Source organism: Pipra filicauda, unplaced genomic scaffold, assembly GCF_003945595.2.
Source record: "Pipra filicauda isolate LSUMZ 115617 unplaced genomic scaffold, ASM394559v2 scaffold470_size491443_pilon, whole genome shotgun sequence".
In the NCBI taxonomy this organism is placed as follows: Eukaryota; Metazoa; Chordata; class Aves; order Passeriformes; family Pipridae; genus Pipra; species Pipra filicauda.
In genome coordinates this window covers 20,820-42,534 of record NW_024104610.1, presented here as the reverse complement: position 1 = coordinate 42,534, position 21,715 = coordinate 20,820, and the positions used below count along the sequence as shown (strand labels likewise).

The 21,715-nt window shown below is 39.5% G+C and overlaps 2 protein-coding genes across 4 annotated transcripts in view; one reads left to right on the top strand and one right to left on the bottom strand.

Annotated features, from left to right (window-relative positions):
• The window catches only part of DKK3 (dickkopf WNT signaling pathway inhibitor 3), a 29,592-nt gene extending 18,306 nt beyond the window's left edge, over positions 1-11,286 (top strand). For both annotated transcript variants that reach the window (XM_039386200.1, XM_027714808.2), the window contains 4 exons: positions 2,618-2,710; positions 5,121-5,265; positions 7,648-7,804; positions 9,799-11,286. In XM_039386200.1, the coding sequence (XP_039242134.1) occupies positions 2,618-2,710; positions 5,121-5,265; positions 7,648-7,804; positions 9,799-10,042 (639 nt within the window). In that variant the 3' untranslated portion in view covers positions 10,043-11,286. The remainder of the gene's footprint in view (positions 1-2,617; positions 2,711-5,120; positions 5,266-7,647; positions 7,805-9,798) is intronic.
• Positions 11,287-12,066: 780 nt separating this feature from the next.
• USP47 (ubiquitin specific peptidase 47) overlaps positions 12,067-21,715 on the bottom strand; it is a 30,082-nt gene continuing 20,433 nt past the window's right edge. For both annotated transcript variants that reach the window (XM_039386198.1, XM_039386199.1), the window contains 8 exons: positions 20,220-20,395; positions 19,958-20,038; positions 18,863-18,978; positions 18,020-18,138; positions 16,151-16,281; positions 14,696-14,743; positions 14,473-14,603; positions 12,067-13,523 (listed from right to left, as the gene is read on the bottom strand). In XM_039386198.1, coding sequence (XP_039242132.1) covers positions 13,349-13,523; positions 14,473-14,603; positions 14,696-14,743; positions 16,151-16,281; positions 18,020-18,138; positions 18,863-18,978; positions 19,958-20,038; positions 20,220-20,395 — 977 coding nt within the window. In that variant the 3' untranslated portion in view covers positions 12,067-13,348. The remainder of the gene's footprint in view (positions 13,524-14,472; positions 14,604-14,695; positions 14,744-16,150; positions 16,282-18,019; positions 18,139-18,862; positions 18,979-19,957; positions 20,039-20,219; positions 20,396-21,715) is intronic.

The following is a 21,715-nucleotide window of genomic DNA, read 5'->3' as shown; positions in this document are numbered from 1 at the left end:
AGTCAGTGACTGGAGAACTGCAACTTTGGTGTTAGGTGGTTTTAGAGCTAGGAGAGAGTTATTCCGTGAGCTCAAAAACAATTGTGGCAAGATTTCTCCTTTGTGGAGAGGGACAGTTGGAAAAACTGACTCCAGCGAGACCTGGCTGTTTGCCTGAAAGTGGATGGAACAGGAATGAAACAGTATATAGTCTATTCTGAGTGTGGTTTATACAGAGGGATTCATAACAGAAGCTGACAAAGCTGCAAACAGAGAAGTGGCCAAAAAGAACGTGGCTGCTGAAGAGAAGTTGCTGACTGCTCTCTTGGAACCACGAAACCTCCAACATACTATGTAACATTTGGATATTTGGATTTTGATCCAACTGATTATGTAGCAACGGAAAAGCAAAAAAAAAAAGGCAGAACACAGACAGTACTGGAATAATGAAGTTGAAAACATTATGATAATTTATAGCAGAATAGATCTGGTGATACTAATTTCTTAAAATAGCTAAAATGGCTTCTTCTGAATTATAAACATAACCTGAATGTCCAGCCACTGACTTGAAAATAATCAGGCCCTAGGCTGTGTGTGGCTTCTGTTCTGTGTTCTGGGTAATCAAACTGCTGGAAAACATCTAAGGTGGCCAAAATGGGTAATTTAGACAAGCCATTGCTGCTCGTGCAGAGCAGCCTTGACTCACACAGGGCAAGAAGCCTCCATAAAGTTTAATCTGGAAAGATCTGAAGAAAATGAAAACTTAGTGGAAACTTTCCATAAAGGTTACACAGATGACAGTTGATCTGCTCCAGCAAGTGAGATTAATATCTGCCAAAGAACAGTCAAGTGGTTACTTCAGAGAATTCAGGGATTTTTGTGTCATTTCCTTCCCTTTCCTTTCCCTTTTTCTCTTTTCCCTTTTTCCTTTTCCCTTCCTTCCCTTTCTTTTGACTAATAGCAAAAAGATAACATCAACCTTATGATGGATGGTACCAAGCACTGATGGAGTACAGGTGACTCAGAACGGTGCTATAATTTATGTTTCTATTGACTAGATTGTTTCCAGTCTGAAAAAACAGGGTTAATCACACGATTTTGAGGAGGTAACCTTTAGATGGGAAGAGAAAACTGGCCCTCCCTGTGAACCAGACATGAGGGGTACACAGACATGTACACTTTACTCTCTGTATTTCCTCACTGCCATCCCTGCAGAGCTGTGTTCTGGGAAGAATTCCTAACCAGTTTGTGCATTCATCCCATGCAGCAGGAGCAAAAGGGGAGCTGTCTCTTCCACAATGCTGGTAGGACCTCTGGGTGAGGAAACTTCAGCCTGAGTTTGCGATTCAGATTCAGACTCAGGTGTCCCTCTCCCGTGAACACTTTTGTTCAGGCCATGAAATGATCCCAGGTTTGAAAAGCCAGATGTGCTCAGGCACCTTTGCTGGCTTGAGGCCTATCCTGGAGTCCAGGCTGGGTAGCAAAGGCTGATGCACTAGGGAATGTGGGGCTGTTTTTCCCTAGGACGTTTGGGGCTCTTTAGTACTCGTCAATCTTATGTTACTAAATGTAAATTACCTCTGCTGAGAGCAGGGAGATGCCAGCTGAGAATCTGCTCCTGCATATTTTGCAATATTCGAATCAAATTAAAGGAAGGATTTAAAATTTACACATGTGGGTATTTAGACGTTTGCAGCAATGAGGTTGTAGGTGATGGGCTATGGTGACAGGTACATGAGAGACATGCCACCAGCCAAGAAAAGGAAATGCAGTGGTGTGTTACACCCATGCCTCCCAGAAGTACTGGCTGTGCAGTAGTGCTGCTGCTACCATGAAGCCCCAGGGATGCTGAACGTTACCAGTCCTGCAGAAGGAAGAACTGCATTTTTCAGCATAGAAATAACTGCTGACAAAAATACTCAGGCACTGCGAAGATTGCCTGAGAAGAATTCCTGTGCCCCTTGAAAGGGGAGCAGAGGAACAGTTAAAAGCAAAAGGAAACACATTCCCCTTCTCCCTTAGGGAGGTCCTTGCTGGTTTAGTGAAGCCAAGCATGCTGGGGAGTTTCTGATGCCAGCACTGATATTGCTGGGGAAGAGGAGGGAGGACAGCTTAAAGCTACCTGGCCTGAGATCAAGAAAGCTGGTGCAGAAGGGTCTCCCACAGAGCATAAAGATACTCCTGGCTGCTGTGGCTGCAGTAGTGTAGCCTCTTTCCTTCAGTCTTGTCCCCCATCTGAAAAAAACAACCAACAAGTAATAAATCACAACTGTACTCAAATACAACAGATTTAATACAAGTGACTTCAATGCCCCCCCATCAAAAAAAAAAAACAAAAAACAAACACCAAAAGCACAAAAAGCCTGCAGAACTAGATAATTTCTTCTCTTGAGGTAGCTGGTATTAATACATATACAAGAAGTGAAGCCACCTAACAATTTGAGGCCGGAGTATTTAGATAAGCCAGGGAGATAACATTGGTCTGTTACAGAGCTGTGGCTGTATGAAGAATTGAAGCAAGCTTTTTTTCTTGGTTCCCAAGTAAGAAATACAATCAATCAAGAGCTTCTGGTATTTCAAGAAGAGATACAGATTTCAGTCACACAGTGGCAAATTACACTTTTATCCTTTTCTTCAGGAGTGTATCATCGATGAAGACTGTGAAACAGGGAAATATTGCCAGTTCTCCACCTTTGAATACAAATGTCAGCTCTGCAAAACCCAGCATACAGTAAGTCCTGAATGAGACGTGATTTTTTGTGATCTGTAGAAACTCAATGTTATTGTTGCTAATGTCAACAAGCCGAAACTGGTAGAAAAGAGGCGGCAAAGCTTTCTGCATGAGGGTAAAAAAACCGGGTGTGTAGAGTTTTTTGGGTTGTGTGGGGTTTTTCTTCCTGTTAACAAAACTCGGTTTCAAGGTTTCTGTTCTCGTGTGCTCCAAAATCTGCCTTGAGCTCCTCCTGACTCAAGCTTGCCTTGTTGGGTGGCCTGAGGACAGCGCAAGCTAACACATTGTAGGTTGCCAGTGGAATGGGCAAAGAGGAAATACTGTGGCAGCTCCCAAGGCTCAGCTGACAGTTGGTCGTTTCCAGCTCTGGATTCACAAAGGGAATTGCAGCAGCCTGCCCTCTTCCCTTCACTGACAAATTGTACAATGCTGTAGTGCAGTGGGGGCTGTACAGGATCCTCTGCTCTTATTTGAATCTGTGAACCTCAGGAAGCAGTCAGTTCCTGTCTTTTGAGCTAGAAGATCAATGTTCTTAATAGTAGCTATGGTTAGGTTATCTTCTGTAAGGGACAGATGCCTGAGAAGTTCAGGCTTTTTCTGTGATCAAAATCCAGTTTAGAAGCAGCCTGTCAAAAAAGCCCTTTTATTTGACTGTCCCTTTTCAACTAAGTTCTGCTGATGGCCTCTTGCAAAACAAATTCACTCCTCAAAGCATTTGCAGACAGTCCAGTGTACAAGCAACTAAATGCTGCTGTAAATTCATGTAAACTGAATAGGATTGTTATAACCTAAAAGCACTAGGCTGTTCCTGAAATGATTTAAATAGTTATCTTGATAACTTCAGGGAGCTCTATTGACTTCAGTGTACTGAATGCTTGCTTAAAATCCTGATCATGTCCTATATGTGTCATTGAGAAAGCTTATTGTTCGTAGTTTAGAAAAGGTTAAACTGATATTTTTTCATGTTAACATGGAATAATTCAAAATAAAGATCGGGCTGCCCCTCACCTATGCCCCCCTATAATCCCACCTTTTCTTCTCAGTCCTCAGCAGAACACTTGTAGGATAAAGAAAATAAAAATGGGGTGTTAGCGACACTTCTGTTGTAAAGTGAGCTCAGACTGAAGGAGGTGGGATCAATTCCCTGACCTTGAATCCTTGCAATTGCAAAGCATTTTTCTCCCCAGTTAGCAGGTCTTAATAGTACCAGTGCAGTCCAACTCCTTGCCCTGTGTTAAGCACTTCCTGTGGGATTCACTGGAAAAGAAATTCAGATTTTGTATGGCTGCCCAGACAGGGCTTAACACAGACAGGAAAAAGCTGTTACAGCACTGACCTGGTAGGAATCTCTAAGATGTTAATCAAACTACCTAAAAAAAGGAGCAATGTGACACACCCTTTTTATTAGGTTGATTTATTAGGTGTGTGTAGTTGAAACACCAGGGCAGTTGTCACACAAAGCTATCTTTAGCTAGAGGTTTGCATTTCTGCTTTTCAAAGAGATTTTTTTTTCAGAGATTTTTTTCAAAGATTCTTGGTTACCAATGAGATCTGGTTCTTATTACAACTGCAAATGGATTTTAGTAAGATTTTTTTGCTGTGCTCTTTGAAAACAATCCTTCTGAACAAATTGTAAATTCCTGACTGTATTTAACAATGGAAAAAAAAAATCAGTAATGTTTTCCATCGATAATATTTCATTTCTTAATTTTTATTTCCCTTGATTGCAGAAGGAAAGGCTCCAGGGAGAACTTAGAGCAGTCTTCCAGTACCTAAAGGAGAATACCAGTACCTACAGGAGAGCTGGAGAGGGACTTTTTACAAGGGCATGTAGTGAGAGAACAAAGGGGAATGTCTTCCCACTGACAGAAGGCAGGTTTGAATTAGATATTAGGAAGAAATTCTTTACTGTGAGGGTGGTGAGGCACTGGAACAGGTTGCCCAGAGAAGTTGTGGATGCCCCATCCTTGGGAGTGTTCAAGGCCAGGTTGGATGGAGCTGTGAGCAACCTGGTCTAGGGAAAGGTGTCCCTGCCCACGATGTGGGGTTTGGAACCGGATGACCTTTAAGGCCCTGTCCAACCTACACTGTGGGATATCTGGCTGCTGATCAGTGTTCCTGTGAATGCTAAAATAAGAATTCATGTCTTGTAGTATTGGAAGTATATTAGTGTAGAAGGGGTGCTGTTACTGTAGCGTGGAGGTTCCTGTCTAGCAAAAAGTTCTATGTACACTTAAACTGAGACCCCTAAGCATTTCTGTTTAAACAGTGGGAATATGACACGCATATATTACGAGCACATACATGCAGTTGCCTTCAGGACCAGGGTTAATTCTATGTTTAGCTGTCTGTGTTACAAGCAATTAGTGCTAAAGTGCCAATTTTCTCACGTGCCTTCTCCATTTGCAAGCCCTGCTCCCGGGACGTTGAATGCTGCGGAGACCAGCTCTGCGTTTGGGGCCAGTGCAGGAAATCCACTTCAAAAGGAGAGAACGGCACCATTTGTGAGAACCAACACGACTGCAACCCTGGAATGTGCTGTGCTTTTCAGAAAGGTACAGAGGGGCTTATCCTATTCATTGCATCATACTGTATAATATATAATATATCCCCTCTTTTGCCAGGGGAAGTCGCTAAATCTCTACAGAATTGATAGGTCATTCTCCCTTTATATAACTTCGCCTATAACTTCATTATAAAACTTTGATAGAATTAGGAGTGAGAAACAGCCTGGGAGGGGTGCACAATGGTGAAAGAAAAGCCTGTTGCATGCTAGAGATGAGACAAGCATGAGAAGCACAAAAATTTATGTTTCCAGAGGGGAATCTTACACATTTAAAAGTAGCAGAACTCTGTTGTCAAATTTTCACCCAATAGAGCAAAAATAAGAGAATTAAAAATATACAGAAGAAATGATGAGATTACTGAAAGTGGCTTCTCTTTCCTATCAGCAAGCAGACTATCAGAATCAGACTGCAGATACATTTCATACTCTGAGTTTTATGTGTGCCTTCCAGGGCACCACGCTGTGCAATACTGACCAGACAGCCAAGATACACAGAGGAATGATGTCCCAGATTATGTTGTCGCTCCACATGGGAATGTGAAACTTGATTTATGGAAGGGAGGACAGGAGGAGAAGGTCTCAGGCCTGAAATGAATCCCAAATCCTGTCTGGTTAGGGTCCAATTTCTTTTACTGTTTTATACCCACTAGTTTCTCACTGCATTTTTCATAATTCACCTCAATTTTGTAGTGACAGGACACAGTTCCAACCATCTCCCTACACCAGGTAGATACTTCTCTAGCTTTCTTCCTGGTTCTTGCTAGGAGCCAGACGTGACCTTGTACCTTCACCAATGGTTGGGGTGCCTGTCCTGCTGTCAGCTTGCTGGTGGATCAGGCTGCCAGGGCATTTCAGGAAAACCAAAGACATGCTCAGCTTTCCCATGTTGATTTTGACTATTACATAGTGGACCTTCAATTTGGTTTCAACAAGTTTGGTTTCAACAAGTTTTGGTTGGAGCAGTTTTTCCTCTCTTCGTCAGGTTCTGGCTAAAGCATTTACAGGTTTTGCCAAGCTCTCTCAGAGGTTTCTTTGTACTCTGATTCTGAAATAAGACAGGAAGAGCATTTTTAATACATGCCTATTACTTTCACCATGCAGGACTCTGAATCTGCTTATGCTGCAGAGATGAGTAAATTAGTAGTGTGCATCCCATTGGTGTTAGTAACACCAGGCTGCTCTTTAGATCTTGACTAGAAATTTAGTACAAACCTGTAACTCAGGAAGGAACAACAGATATAGTTACAGAGAAAAAAAATATATTTTAAATATATATATGCATATATAAATCAATAGATAAGAATATTGATAAAATGGATAGAATACACTTATTAGAACTTGAAATAGAGCTATTGATAAATAGCAATGAATTTTTATTCTCTATAGTTGTGTGCTTTAGCAGGGTTTTTCAGGTTAGGCCTGCCTACTTCAAAGCCTTTCTTCATCACCAGAGTATTGCAAAAGGTTGTCCTAATAAAGATGTGTATTTTTTTACATAAAACTGTAGTAAACTATGAGGTATTCACTTGTTAATATAGAATCTGTTTTGAAATTGGGAACTGATAGGTCATATACATTGAAGCATATATGTGTATACACACACATACATGTGTATTTTGACCAAGTCTGCTTTAAAAATCTAAATTTTGAATTCCTCTCATATTTTATTCTGCCATATGAGGAGAATGAAGACAAGAGGAGGAAGGGAGGTTGGATAGGAACATCTGGAAATCTGAATTCCAGACTGAGACTATAAGTTACTAGCAGCAGGAAACCCAGAGGATGTAGCCTTCTAAAATAATTTCTTACACAACTTGAAATTCATCCCTGTGCAGAAACAAGGGTGCCAAGCCCCAAATGCCATCAGACAGCTTTGTGTGTTTCAGTATTACTGTAATAAATTAAACGTCTGAGTTGTAGTTCTTACAACCTCATTATTTAGTCTCTGAACAATTGCTCTGTATATTTGTAACCTCTGCAAAGAAACAGGAAAACTAACAGAGTTCTAAAATACAGAGGTATTTCTCTATTCAGATTTAAACCATTGCAAAGGATTCACTGTAATTTTTTCTTGGGTTTATAATAACCTTTTGAATCTCCAAGGGATGGAGTTGTGCAGTCCTGCTGTCTTGACACTCACTCTCTTTGGGAAGAGCAGGAGTTGATCTTGCTCATTAAGCATAAACTTCAAATGTCTTACTCCCACCTAGTGGAAAAAACATTAAGTTATGGCTCCTTTATTTGTAAGGGGACTTTAAGAGAGGTCAAATCTGTCTTTTTCTATAATGCATACACACTTCAGAAACGAGGTCATCACAGGTTAGCAGACAGCCACGGACTTCTCATAAAATGACTTTCCTTTGGCACACAGAGCTGCTGTTCCCTGTGTGCACACCCTTACCTGAGGAAGGTGAACCCTGCCATGATCCTTCCAACAGACTTCTCAACCTCATCACCTGGGACCTGGAACCCGATGGAGTGCTCGAGCAGTGCCCATGTGCAAGTGGCTTGATCTGCCAGCCTCAGAGGTAAAGATCAAAACCGGGCAGACAACCTGCTTAAAAATTTGGAGGGGTCTGTTTCTGTGGTAAACAGCTACAGAACTTGCAGAGTCTGCCTCACTAGGAAATGTTTTGACAACTTTTCTCATCAGTAGCATTGAAACTTTCTGCTTTGTCCCACACAGATGTGCCTAATTGAGTTTGGCAACACATTAATCCCATGTGAATTAAGTCTGTGAGTTAATCAGGCTGTTACTGCTTTTTAATCAGTCAGTACTAGCAGCTGTTGAGATGTATCATTTCAATTTAATCCTCTGCATACAGTTCTTTGTCCACCATCTTTCTCTGTTAGGCTGGGCTTCTGTTAGATGTTTGGCTTGCTTTCATATGTAAGACACATGAAAGATATTGTAAATACATGCAGTATTTCCTGCACTATTGATCAGCTTTACAGATGGGCACATGTATTGAAGAAAAAAAATTAATCTGTCTTTGTTTGCACATTCCCCTCGTTTCAAACTAACCCAGGGTGCCAGTTTCTCTACCACTAACTCATGATCTGCTCTCAGACTTGAAACACTTCAAACTATGCAGACTTCTTCACTACCATTGAGTTTCACCAAATAGGAAGCAGGCTGTTTTCTGTTTGAAGTTAAAACTTGGCATATATAATGCCTTTAATCATTCTCTAAAAGGACAGTTATTTGCATAATCAGCAGTTTCACTGGGGGAAGTGAGATCATTTCAGTTTTGCATTAAAAGCATTTTTAAAAAACTTAAATGTTTTCTATGAAATTCTCCAAGTTTTCTCCTACCCTACCAGCATCATATTAACTTCCAACAAGACAGCATAGCTGGGATAGAGATGTATATTAATACTTCTCTCCTGTGTGTCCAACTCTTTCTACATTTTTTCATGCATGAAAAGGAATCGGGTAACATTTTGTTTCATAAATGTCATCTGAGGAAACAAGCAGAGTTGATCCCATCCTTTCTGCACCAAAATTTTAGTTAATGTGCCATTAACCTCAGGGAAGGTCTGTCAGCAAATGTCATGTCTAGTTAGAAGGAAGACATTTCAGATGAGGATATATAAACACAGAAATTACTTAGGGTGTGAATATAACTGAACTGTCCAGCTATAGTCAAAAGAACTTTTTATCTGAATTTTAAGATTCTGACAACATTTTTTTAATAAAGAAACAGTCCACCTCTGCTTGAAATGGCCCTTAGCTAAATATTACAAGCAACTGATAAACACTGAAACTATTAGATTATACCAAAGAGAACACAGGGATAGTCTGTGCACAAATGGAAGTCTTGGAACTCCTAGAGAGCAAAAGAATTCAAAATATACAGCAAACAAGCTTCAGGAACATCTTTAGCTCATTTATGCTGTTTCCAGTGGAAGAGGGTACAGCTTTCAGCATTTGCTGAGGGGTACCTGGCACAAGTAGTGCTCACCTGACAGGGACATGTAGCCCAGTTGCATGCCCTGCACTGCAGGGAAATAGCAGAGGAACCATGATCAAGTTCTGTTCCCCTGACTCCTGAACACAACTATAAATCATTCCTTTCTCTTTCATAGTGGCTGCAAAAAATGTGGGATGTTTATTTGCAGGCAACTGAAGCCACTTTTCAAGGTGGCTTCACAAAACAGGATTGGCAATTGTAGTGTTTCCACTGCACTGTGAGGAACCAAATACATAAAGCTCAGAGTTTTCCTCTTAAGCTGGATAACCGTGTTTATTAACTCTGTGTTATGACATGAACAGCAAGGTCTAGTCACCCTCAGTGCCTGCAGAAGGGCCAGGCTGTGCTGAGGGCCACTGCCATCTTGTGTCCCAGGATCAAACATTCTTGTGTTGTTAGGCTCTGTTCTAGCTCTGAAGGTGGAAACTCTCCAGCTGTCAAGCAGTAAAAACCCCAGATCTTTATGAAATCATCTAGGATAGATCTATTATGCATTTAACATAAAATGCTGTTCTGTGTGACCAGATGTGTCTCTCTTTTTCCAACAGCCACAGCCCTACATCTGTGTGTGAACCGTCTGCCAATGAAACCCGGAATAACGAAAAAGAAGATCCCTTAGTCATGGATGAGATGCCATTTCTCAGCTTAATCCCCAGAGATATTCTTTCTGATTATGAAGAGAGCAGTGTCATTCAGGAAGTGCGTAGGGAATTAGAAAGTCTGGAGGAGCAAGCAGGTTTGAAGCCTGAGCCTGACTCAGCTCAGGACCTGGTTTTGGGAGATGAAATTTAAAGTCCAAGCACCAGGCAGTTTAGTTAGTCATTTCTAGCAATTTTTTGTCTAGTGTCTTGCTTATATAAACCCTAAACACACACTGCTGGATAGAAGTGCAATAAACAAGGTCTTCAACGAAAATACTTCTCTGTGCACCAAACCTGCATGTTCCAATTGCTGTTGAATTCATTCAATCCTTGGACCAAACCTGTCAAATGAGAAGTGTTTCTTCTGGATTAGTTTTTTCCCCGTGTACATCAGAAATAAACTTATTAGTACTTATACTCATTAAAAAATACACACGAACGTAAATAATTTTAAGTTATTAGTAACTTCAGAAGTGACTTTTGAGTATGAACCATCTACTTTGAACTGCTGTAGTCATTAATTTTAGAGAATTTTTAATTTTTTTTCCTTTGGAAAATATGGTCAGTGAAGCTGCAACATCCAGCTTGTGGGTGTCACAGTGCCACGGAGCACTCTGCACCACAGGAACATTCCTTCCTGGGGGAATGTTGTTTAAGGACCTGTTGGCTACATTCCATCATCACCTGCCCTTTGTGAGACGCAGGGGCAGTGAACATCAATTCCTGACTTCAGTTTAGCAGTAAGACAACTGAAATAGCTTCTTGCACTTAGAGACTTACACCCAGAGAATAACCTCTGAGCAATGGTTTATGCTTTTAATACACTTCATAGGCATAAATTTCTGCGTGTCACAAGATGTGCTTATTGTGACCATCTTTAACAGGTCACTGATTTTAGAAATCGATGGCAAGCCAAGAGTAAAATCCAATCCACCAAACTCCCCAGCTGTCTCATCAGTTTGCTTCAGTGGCTCTTCCACTATTAATGGTTTTCTGGGGTACAGATTTCACCATCTGTTATTCCACATGGGAAAACATGACATGAGGTTCCAGCCAAGTAACTTCATGGCGCTGCTTCCCAAACAATCCCTACTGCTTATCTCTAATTTGGAACAGCAGAACACCAACAGGAGCAGCTGCAAGACAGTGCTACCAGCCTGCACATCTTTCACCACGTCTGCTCTATGAAAGCTTCTCAATAAATTCCTTGGGTACTGGAATTAATGTTAATAATCATAATCAACACGATAATATTTCATCAGAACAGTCTGACTTTCAGTTTAAGGATTCTACAACCAATTCTCACACCAACACATACACCCAGGCACCTGCTCTCAGAGTTCACCGAATTCACCTCCTTTCTATCCCCAATAAAAATACTGTACTTTAGAGACAGCCCATCTATACAAAGAGAAGGAATTAAATCTGTTTAAGAAAAACACTAAAGAGAGCAGTCATTGTCTGTAAATACTGCTCTCTTAACGATAGTATTACTCTCCCTTCAAATTCTTGGTGCTGCAATCCTCAGATCTCATCTCTAGATTTTTGCCTCTCCAAATGTCTTTGAGAAAAATTCATGATCCATTTGATAGGTAATTTTTTTCCTCTCTTCAAAAGCTCCAAGGTTCCTTCAGCAGTCTATATAAATGGTAAAGGGCAGTTTAATGACATAGCCTGCCTAGAGGATGGTACTCCCTCTCTGCTCCCTTTGCCCCCTCTTCCACCTCACTTACGTTGGGCAAGGGGCAGCACAGGGCAAACGGAAGAGGAAGAACGAGGGAGTTCATCTGTGCAGTGCCTGGTTCTCAAGCTGCCAGATTCCTCAGGATTTTTAGGTTGCTGTGGGCCAGCATGCAAGGAAGACCTGAAGGTTCAGTTGTTGAACATTGCCTTTCCCCTCTGGAGCAGAAATTAGCTGTCAACCGTATCTGGAACTCGGAAGTTTCACTGGTGAGAAATTCAGTTCTGGAAAAGGAAACTCACAGTGGAAGAAAAAATGGGTGGGAACTTAAACAAGAGAAGCAGATAAGCTATAAACCACTTCCTGTAACACTCTGTACATGGGGGGGTGTGCACATACACACAAACACACAGCCTTACAATTCCAGCACTGCCTTGGGAAAGTCTGTATTTCCATGAAATAATTCCATATTTTTTTAAATAAAAACCACAGCATTTAATGATTAAAATAACACAACAGAATGAACAAATGTTTTATTGGCATGTTCATTGTTGTAAACAGCATCTGGCATGAAAAAGTTTACCAAAATCTTTTGATTGTTATAAATTAGGTGGTTTTTCCCAAAAACTATGGAGAATTGTTCTCTATTGATCTTTATGGACCAAAGCAAAAAACTGCTGTTCCTAGGCTTTGCAATGAAATCATGTTGACTGCATCAGTCTCTGCACCACAGCCTGAACTACTAAGTTTGTACGTTGAGGTGTTAGAGGTTGCCCCAATATTTGACTACATATAGCTATGGAATCAACTCCGGGAATAATAAACTGACTTTCAGCAGGTGGAGAAGATGCAAACTTGTCATAGTCTTAAAAACAAAATGTACAAAAAGTAGCGGAACAAAACAAAAACTTAATTAACAAGGGGAAGTACAACCCTAAAGTACCCAGCATCATCAAACATAAAATGAATACAAATTTAAATAGGCAACTATACTTCCAAATGTACACAATGAATGTTGATATGTGAAAAGAAATAGCATGGTAAATAGCTGAACTGCAGTTCTGGTGAATGGATAGGGCAAATTTTATTTACACATCGAACGCAATACACTAGAGCTGCTCATCGGCTTCTGTAACCTATTAAAACCCCCCAGTTTACCTTACAACAGCACTTCTGCAAACAAACAGCGCCTGCTGGCAGCTTTCTGCAGACACCTCTCAGACTGCCTGTTTTATGGAAGAATAGTATAAAACCTTGCACTTGCAGCACTTCCACCTCCGGCCCTTTTCTGCCGCTCTTCTAGAACCAATGTGTTAACGTTTCCTTCCGACTCTCTGATGAGGTAATGCGTGTATCAGTGAAACAAACAGAGAAAAGGATTCTTTCATGGCCTTTGCACAGCTTTTATTATTAAGCTATGAGTATCCTGTTTGAGGCTAGTTTCACTAGCTACTATGTGCACACTGTCCTCAAAAAATTTCCACTCGATTCCCTCCCCGCCCACTTTTTTTTTTTTTTTTTTTTTTTTTAGTTCTAATCTTTTATTTGCACATCCCTTTTAGCTTTACAGTACATTTGACTATAGTGCACAACATGATTCCAAGTCAAGCAGTGACCCGGCGGGGCCCTGCGCTGCCGGCGGGTCACCGCCCGCCCGGTGCTGGTGTCAGCGCTTTACACCTAATGAATGTCCTGCCGTAATGGCACTACACAGTAGTAGTGAACCTTTTTATTGGAAACAAAAAAAATTCCCCAGGGAAAATGCTATAGCAAGTATCAGTCTTGAGTCAAATCTTTATTTGGTGCTCCATCCAGATAAATTTTTAGTGCTTTTTCTTTACGGGGAGAGTAGGTTACCCGGTGTCCAGTTTTCTGGAGTCTGCTGCTTTCTTTTTTCATCAGTTCATTTCTTTGCTCATCTGTTAATTCCATTAATTCTTCAGTTTTATCCCTAAAATGTAAACATGTTAAAACTCAGATCAATACAGTAACTGTAATTAGATTTCTGCCTTTTTTTTTTTTTTCCACTTGGAGTAACTTATTAAAACCACAACTAAGCACAACAGTTCTTAGGGATTGTTTCCCTCCTCTGCAGAAACGAACAATCTGTCTAAACCTGCTTTTCCAGCAGACACATTCACCCAGGGGAAGAAACAAGCCTATACTCCTCCATCTCCCTAACTCCTATTCTTTATAGACAGCTAGGGCTCTGCTCTGTATTTGCTCTCAGTGCCAACAGCTGGAAGCAGCGTGTCAGCCAGCCCCTAAGAGAAGCTACCAGATGTTCTCCCAAATAATTTTCATCCAGACCAGCACGTTATCAACCAGCTGTTTCCCCCCCCAACTCACATGCAATTATGAAAAATACCACAGAAGCAATGAGGTTGCCCCACCTACCAAGTTTAGAAGAATGACAATATTCAAGCTCTCAGTCCTCAAATCCTGCCTCTGGGCTACTGCCACCAGCTGATCAACGTTTTTCAGCTTAATAAAATTTTTATCCTAATGGCCTTTTTTCCAAATAAGCCATATTAATTTCTCAAAGGAATAAACTCAGAAAATAAAATCCTTGCTGTCCAAAACATATAGCAAGACATTCACAAACTCCACAAGGGATATATTAAGATATTAAATACACACACACACACACACAGAAGCATAGCAACTAGTTTTGCATTCAGCAAAATATTTTCAGTGGTTTGGGAAAGAGGATTGAGTAAAAGGGTGCAGTGCTTGTTTTCTTAAACTTAATTAATAGGTTTTTAGGAAGCTGAGGAACACAAATATTTCAGCTGACTGATTTAAACCCTCTTTTCTTTATGTTCCTGTCGATTACATCATCCCTCAGATCTTACACAGTTTTTTTTGCATGGTTTATTATAATGTAATGAAATGCATACCTATAAAATATTACTGCACCATCATCACAAATGTACAGAGGCCAGACATTCAATGTAGATACTTTAGGATTCCAGTCCAAGTCTTGGTGAATCTCTAGTATGGAAATGTCACATGGAAAGGTTCCTCTACCCTGAGAAAAAACAATTACTCAGTGAATACAATAAAACTCACAATCACACGTCTGTGCCATTAGAAAGTAAAAATACACACAATCTTACTTACCTTTGCAAATTCTATGTTTTCTAAGGGTATTCCACTTATTTCACTCAGCTGTAAAGTGAAGAAAAATGGTGGGTTTAATACAATTCCAAAACAACATGACACACTGTCTACAGAAAGTCAATAATCTGCCAAATCTAGAAGTCGATTAAAGTATCTGAAAGTCCTCCAATGATCCAAAGCATCAGTATAAAACTACAGTGACAGAGTACACATTTTTAACATTTTTGAAGTTACCAGTGTTTGTCACAAGTGATGCTTGCTGTGATAGTATTTCATCACACTTCTCTTAATACTGAAGAGGAGACAAAAAAGTTCATAGAACCAATTAATTAATAACATCCACGTTCCAAGATAAAAAGAGACCAACTGCCTCATGTTAAACCCTCAGGTTCATCAGCCAGCCTTCAGTAGGAAACCAGCATAAATAAAAACTGCTGACAAAAGCCAGACAAACTCAAATGTATTAGCCCTGCACACGTCTCAGGTGCAAATTTCTCTTACTATTGGCGGCAGTAAAACAATTAAGGTCTCTTGGAGCAAATGCTGTTAAAATCGCTCCCTGCACATCAATTCCTAAGAAAACAAGCACAACCAACTCTTTCTTCAGGTACAAGTGAGAAAGAAGTCTTGAAGGAGGCATGCAAGAACCTGCAGTCATATCTTCATTTCTACCTAAAGAATACAAGAAACCTGTCCATACCTTAATCTGTGTACACGCACTAACCTCTTCTAACTTATCAATGCTCAGTGTCCACTGATACCAGCATTTCTGCTGCCCTCAACATCCAAGGTGGCCTTCTAACATCTGGGTATTGCCACACATAGATAAACATTTCACCAGGAGTGGAACTCTGATTTACTGGATTGACTAAACAGTCCCAATATGAGACACCCCTACTCTAGACTTCTGCTAGGATGGCACAGGTCTGCTTACCTGTTAGAGGGTTCCAGCCTCAAGTAAAACCAAACCACACCACAGCCATATTTCTTTCCAACCAAAACACAGTTCAGTCTACTTGATACTGGTAACACCATCCTCAAGCAACAGCTCTCAAATTCATATATGAAGAGGCTGAAAGGCTTGGTATTTTGGAATAAAGAAATGAGCTTGAAAAAACACACAGTGACAATAGCTTAGCTTTTCTTTCACATGTGTTTTTCAAGGATAAGGGACACAGGTAATATTACAGTGCTTAAACTTCAAAATGTGACTTCTTTTGGTGTACGTTCACCTGAATACTTTCACAACAGACCATTATGTGAAATTAAGAAGTAAAGCTGATAATTCAAGTGGTTTTGGTAATAGGTTGGGATAGATTACTGGTTCCCCAGGAAAAAAATTAATCACCATGCAACAAGATTTTTGTAGCTATAACATATTTGTGCTTCCCCATAGAGGACATCAATAAGGCTCTTGGTCACCACAAGAAACTTGCATCATGTTACACATTTTACCTTCTCTTTTAATTCTTCAACACTGCTGCTTTCTAGTACTACTTCCTGGAAAGAATCGAGTTTCATCTCTGATGGCCTCCATCGTCTCGACAGAACAGCAAGTTGTGACATGGATTTCATCTTTTCTACTCCTAGCAAAGAAAAAGGAAATTTATCGTATTAACATCACAAAATATCCTCTTTTAAATTATATTAAACACTAATATGAAAGACTGCCCTACAGATATATATACAAACTAAGCAACACAGTAAGTGTGCTGCAAGTAGCTCACTTGAAAAAAAAGGGGAGTGGGAAGGAACTAGAATTTAGTTGAACTTTTCTGTTGTCAGCTTCCTTTCAGAGAACTTTTCATAGGCAGAATCTCCTAGAAGCCATGCTATTTGCTCTTCTTTAGGGCACAGTTTTCCATCACACCCAGCCTGGCTATCCATACAATATCCATCCACCTAACCAGAGGCGGATCTCCAGGTCTGACATTTGCATGAGGCCTTCCTCAGCAATCTGCTATTTACTCATGTGCTTCACTTCCTTTACCAAAATAAGCTTTCCCTGTTTGACTTCCAAATTTCCCATACCAACTCCACACTTGTTATTAAAACCTGTGTTACACCCACCACCTTCCAGAGTTTCAGTATGTGCTGCCTCCAGCCTTTTTATACCACTTTCAGGTACCAGAGCTCTCACTGGCTGATAGAGCAATACTGTTTATACTACAATTAGATAAGCAGAAGTGATATCCAAGGGCTGATTTTATTCATATTTTCAATTAGTCTATAGTTTTATAACTTAGCATGCAGAACTTGTGGCTTAAACATTTGTCTACCCTTACATGCTTGTTTTGCATAAAACTACCACCACTCTGTAAGCTTTTCCCTAAATACTTTCTGCAGCCTTGCCTGTGACTACATTTGTGCCGCCTTTCAACACTAACCCATTGTCTGAAGTGAAGATACAGTCACCTAGTGCTTCTTGGCATTTATTTCAAGTCTGAAGCAATTACACAAATTTTCTTCAGTCAGAGAAATAACTGATTTAAGTATGTCTGCAGCAGTGTGATGTGAACCTATTATGCTAAGAAACTTAAATAAATGCAATTTAGAATAATTTACAGTTACCTGCCTAAGCTCTTCAGCTAAATACTGACAGCAAAGATGAAAGCAATGATGATGCAAACCCAGACTTAGAGCAGTTGCCTTGACACTCTTCTTTGTTAGAACAAAGTACCTGCTGCTCTGGGGTAGCAGTGGGTAAATACAATTTGATTTCCACAGATTATAGCAGGATCAAGCTGCATCTTCTACAACTGGATTAAAGTAGCACCTTTTGGGCAGAGCTAGAATTCTACAAACTATTACAGAACACTGGAAGCCCTGTAATCTATAATTTGGCACGTCTATGAACTAAGGAGGCCACAGTAGTTATATCTCCAAGACCTACTCAGTACAGAAACAGTACAGCAACTAGCTAAATCTAACCAAAAAATATTTAAAACTAAAGTTTTAATTGCAGTGTGAGCTGATACATATGTCCATAGAAATCTACAGGCCTCCTGAATCTCTCATGTTCATTTGGCATGTATTGGCACAACGCTGTTAAAAATTAAAAATACCAGAACTGAACACAGCTGCCAAAGTACTGCTATTAGACCTTTAGCACACACAGCCACAGGAAATCTGCACTTGCACAATCACCCCCAGCTTCACAGAGGCTTTATTATCCTTAATTCTTTTCGCATCCATTTTTTTCTAACAAAATTCCATTAAAATGCCAGCAATAGTCTTCAAAAAAGGAAGAAAAGGGAAAGTATAGTTTCCAATATCCTATAAAGAAAAGAACTCTTTTACTTTCTCTTGACACTATATCATTACCATCAAGTATTTCTAAGAAGACCTCCCAATTGCTTGAAATATTGATATCTTCTTCATAGACATGATAATCCAGAAACACAGTGCCCGGATTCTTCCAGGTTTTCTTTCGTAGGCGAAACCTATAAATACACCACAAAGAAAACACTGAGTTTCTATGTGCTCATAAACACTCAGCACCACCAGAGATCAAAACTGAGTATTTTCTGACACAACTGGGACACAGCTCATTAATGCAAGGTTTGGTTAGGTTTATCAGAAAAGATTTCACATTCTGAAATAGTCCTGACAGCAGGGTATCACTACTGGCTTAGGGCTGAATCATTCATAAATACAAGGAAGACAAGCCTGTGTTCTGCCTGTTCAGTGGAAGAAATGTGTAGGGATTTAAAGGAAGAGTTTCCTAATTAGGGATTACCCTATTATGGTAAAGGTAAGACAGATCAGTGCTGTACACACACACACTGTGATGCTGCATGAGCACTTTGCTGCAGTGATCTAAGCTCTATCTAGAGAGCACATGGCTTTTTTATGAATTGACTTAATGTTCTCCTTCCTGAAGGAAATCATCCTTCTGAGAGAATACAACTTATCAGATCTAAAATTACAGACATGTTGCACACAGGCAGTTCTATGTAAATGTTATTCCCTATAGAATTCGTTCTGCATGAGATGAAAGTCAAGCATTGCTGAACTACTGTTTGTATTCACAGGCTGATTCAAAGATCACAGTAACTTATTTTCGCTTCTTTCAATACTTCCTTTGTCCACAAGAGGAAAAAAAATCAAAACACACTTTAAAGTAGTATTCAATCAGGTAACTTCAGTGGATTGCAGTCTCTTTACCTGTCAATTGTCAAGTCTAGGCCACACTGTTCTCGAAGCTGAGGAAGCAGCTCCTCTTTGGACTGTCGGACAGTCATTCCTTTAGCAAAAACTGCATCTAGAAGAAACTTGCATGGCTGTGAACATAAACAGAAAGAGATTAAATATTCATTGAACACAAAAATGTGATTTGCCTCTGTTTGTGCTCTGTGATCAGTCCCATCCACCTGGCAAAATGTAGAACACTTCTCACAAACAAGGTAAGCAATAAATTAATTAAAACGGGGCATAACTACTTTGTGCAGCAGCAGCCCTTTGGCAGGCCATTCAGACACCCTGAATGCCCCTGCAGAAACACTGCCTTGTGCTGCACTGCTAATTGCTACCATTACATTCACATTCCAAACAATTGGAGAGGAGTGTTCAAATTAAATAAGCCACATGATAATAAAAATGCTGCTTTCTTGGCTTTCATTGATCAGACAGACCAGAAGTTTATGACTCTATGCAAGTTACTTTTAAATTTATCTCTTATCCAATATTAACATGTATTCTGCAGTTTTGTCCCAAAAATGAAATTAAAGTGCAAAGTCAACTTTTAAAGACTGCAACCTATATAGTGACATCAATTCTATACTTTTCATGTCCCAAAAGATGTCCCAAGTTCGTGAGCTGCATTATTGCAAGAGAGGCATTTTTGTTTCAGGCTTGTCTTACACAGAGAGGACTATTACCCAGCTGACCATTCTGACAAGCACATGAATGAGACAAATTAGATCAGTTCAACATTATTGAAAACCACAACCATGAGTTGTTTCTTCTTTGGAAAGAATGCTACGTGACTGTCATGCATTGAAGGGAAACAAAGAAACAATTCATTTGTCCTGCATTTACACTGTAGAAAGAAAGACACTTGAGAGATACAGCAGATCACATTCTAATTGTTTACTTGGAACAGCAAAAAGAGAAATAACCTCAAACTCCCTTTTTAAATCCAGGAAAACTTGCAAAGAAAAGAAGGACTTCCATTTTTTTCCCAAGATTTCACAGGAAAACCTCAGCCAAAGCACATAATAATATTTTCCTGAATCAATCTTGAAATATTCAATACCTTACCTCAGGCTCGTTTACCAAGAGTTGGTAGACTTTGACTCTGTATTCACCTTTCTTAAGGGCTCTTCCAAGTCTAATAGTTATCTAGAAGGCAAAAGGAGTATCTCTTAGAACTGGCATCAAAATCAGAACTGTATTTTGTAACACACTACCAAGACCAAAGTAATTATTTCACCTGGCAAATTCAAAAAAGTTGTAAATTATGTTAAGTTTATTTATATTGTACCAATATATTTTTAATGATTCAAAATAACTTCTGAATAACCTTATTGTCATCAGAAAATGATGAAAGTGTCTCATTCAGCCGAACACTCTCAAACTCTTGATTGCTGGCATAGACTCTAAAGACTTTGAAGTGAGAAGATGGAACTCCAACAAAAGGCTCCAAATGTTGCTTGAAGGCAGACAGCGTAATTCTTTTATCAACATGCACCATGAGCCCTAAACAGAAATAAAGATAAAAATGGCATGAAAAACCCTGCTACCAAAAAAACCCCAAAAGAACTCCTATATGATTTTCATATAGTTGCAGTTATCGCTTGCAGCAAAACAGTACTGAAAAGTCTGAATTACAGTTAATGGCCACCATACATTTTATTTGATGGTGTTACTGTAACCTTTAAAAGCTCTGCATATTAATATTAAGTAATATTTGCATATTACATATTAAGTGTTTACAGGCAGATATTCCTGGAAGACACAGCAGTTCCCAGCTGCCCTGGTTTGCAATGAGTGTAGCAGAGGAGCAAAGCAGTATCTTCTCCATCCAGTAAGACAAAAACTAAAGAGAGTATGATGGAGCAATTGCAGATACTCTTCCTACAGCTCTCCCCTGCCTCAAGGGAGAGACAGCAGTGCTTTGGTGTTGGGGCTGGCCAGGCACATGCCACTCAACTCCTTTTTTTTTTTTCCACTCTGGTTTTCAGGATTAAAAAGTTACGTAAATTCTGTGTTCTGGAAGGCCACGGGATATCACAAGGCAAGATCGAGTCTAAATTAAGGGACTTTTTCAGGGAATAATTTTGTAATTAAGGAAAAGCCACTGCAGTAATATGGAATTTTGGAAAGTAAAGTGAATAGTTTATCTTTAGAAAATTGTGGGTTTGATACATGCAATTTGCACCACACAACAAACTGTGTAGGGATTATACAATGTCATGACTTTCTAGAAGAAATTCCTATTCAGAATATTTAAATAACAAATAAATTATTTGAATTATAAATCTGTTCATGCTATTATATTAAAAATACATAAAAGCTTTCCCCTCAGGATAATAATTTATACAGTGTACAATGAAAATGTCAAAATTACTGCAAACAAATAATTCCTGAATCCAACTAGTCCTACCAAAACAAAACAGGGAAAAATTAAAGCAGTTCAAAATTAGTCCCAAAGATCACTCCAAGCTAAAGGAGTAATTTTTAAAAAACCTTTAGTAGATGCAAATCAATTTCTCCAAGGTTTTATAAAATTTAATGTTTGTTTACAAAAAAAAATAAATATCAGCAAAAGTGATTTTCCTCTTTTTTCTATTATTATTACATCAGGATTTCTGGATTGACATGAAAACCTTTGCCTTCCAAAATATTTATCTTACATTCTGCTGTTCTTTAATTATTATTCTGTTAGTTATAAAACATATGCAAGTGCAGAGCATTGCTTAAATGATTTATTTTTATCAATTATATACTACTTACACTCTTATATTGAACTTGTTTGGACACTTTCATGTCAGCCTTACACATCATTGTACCTACTGT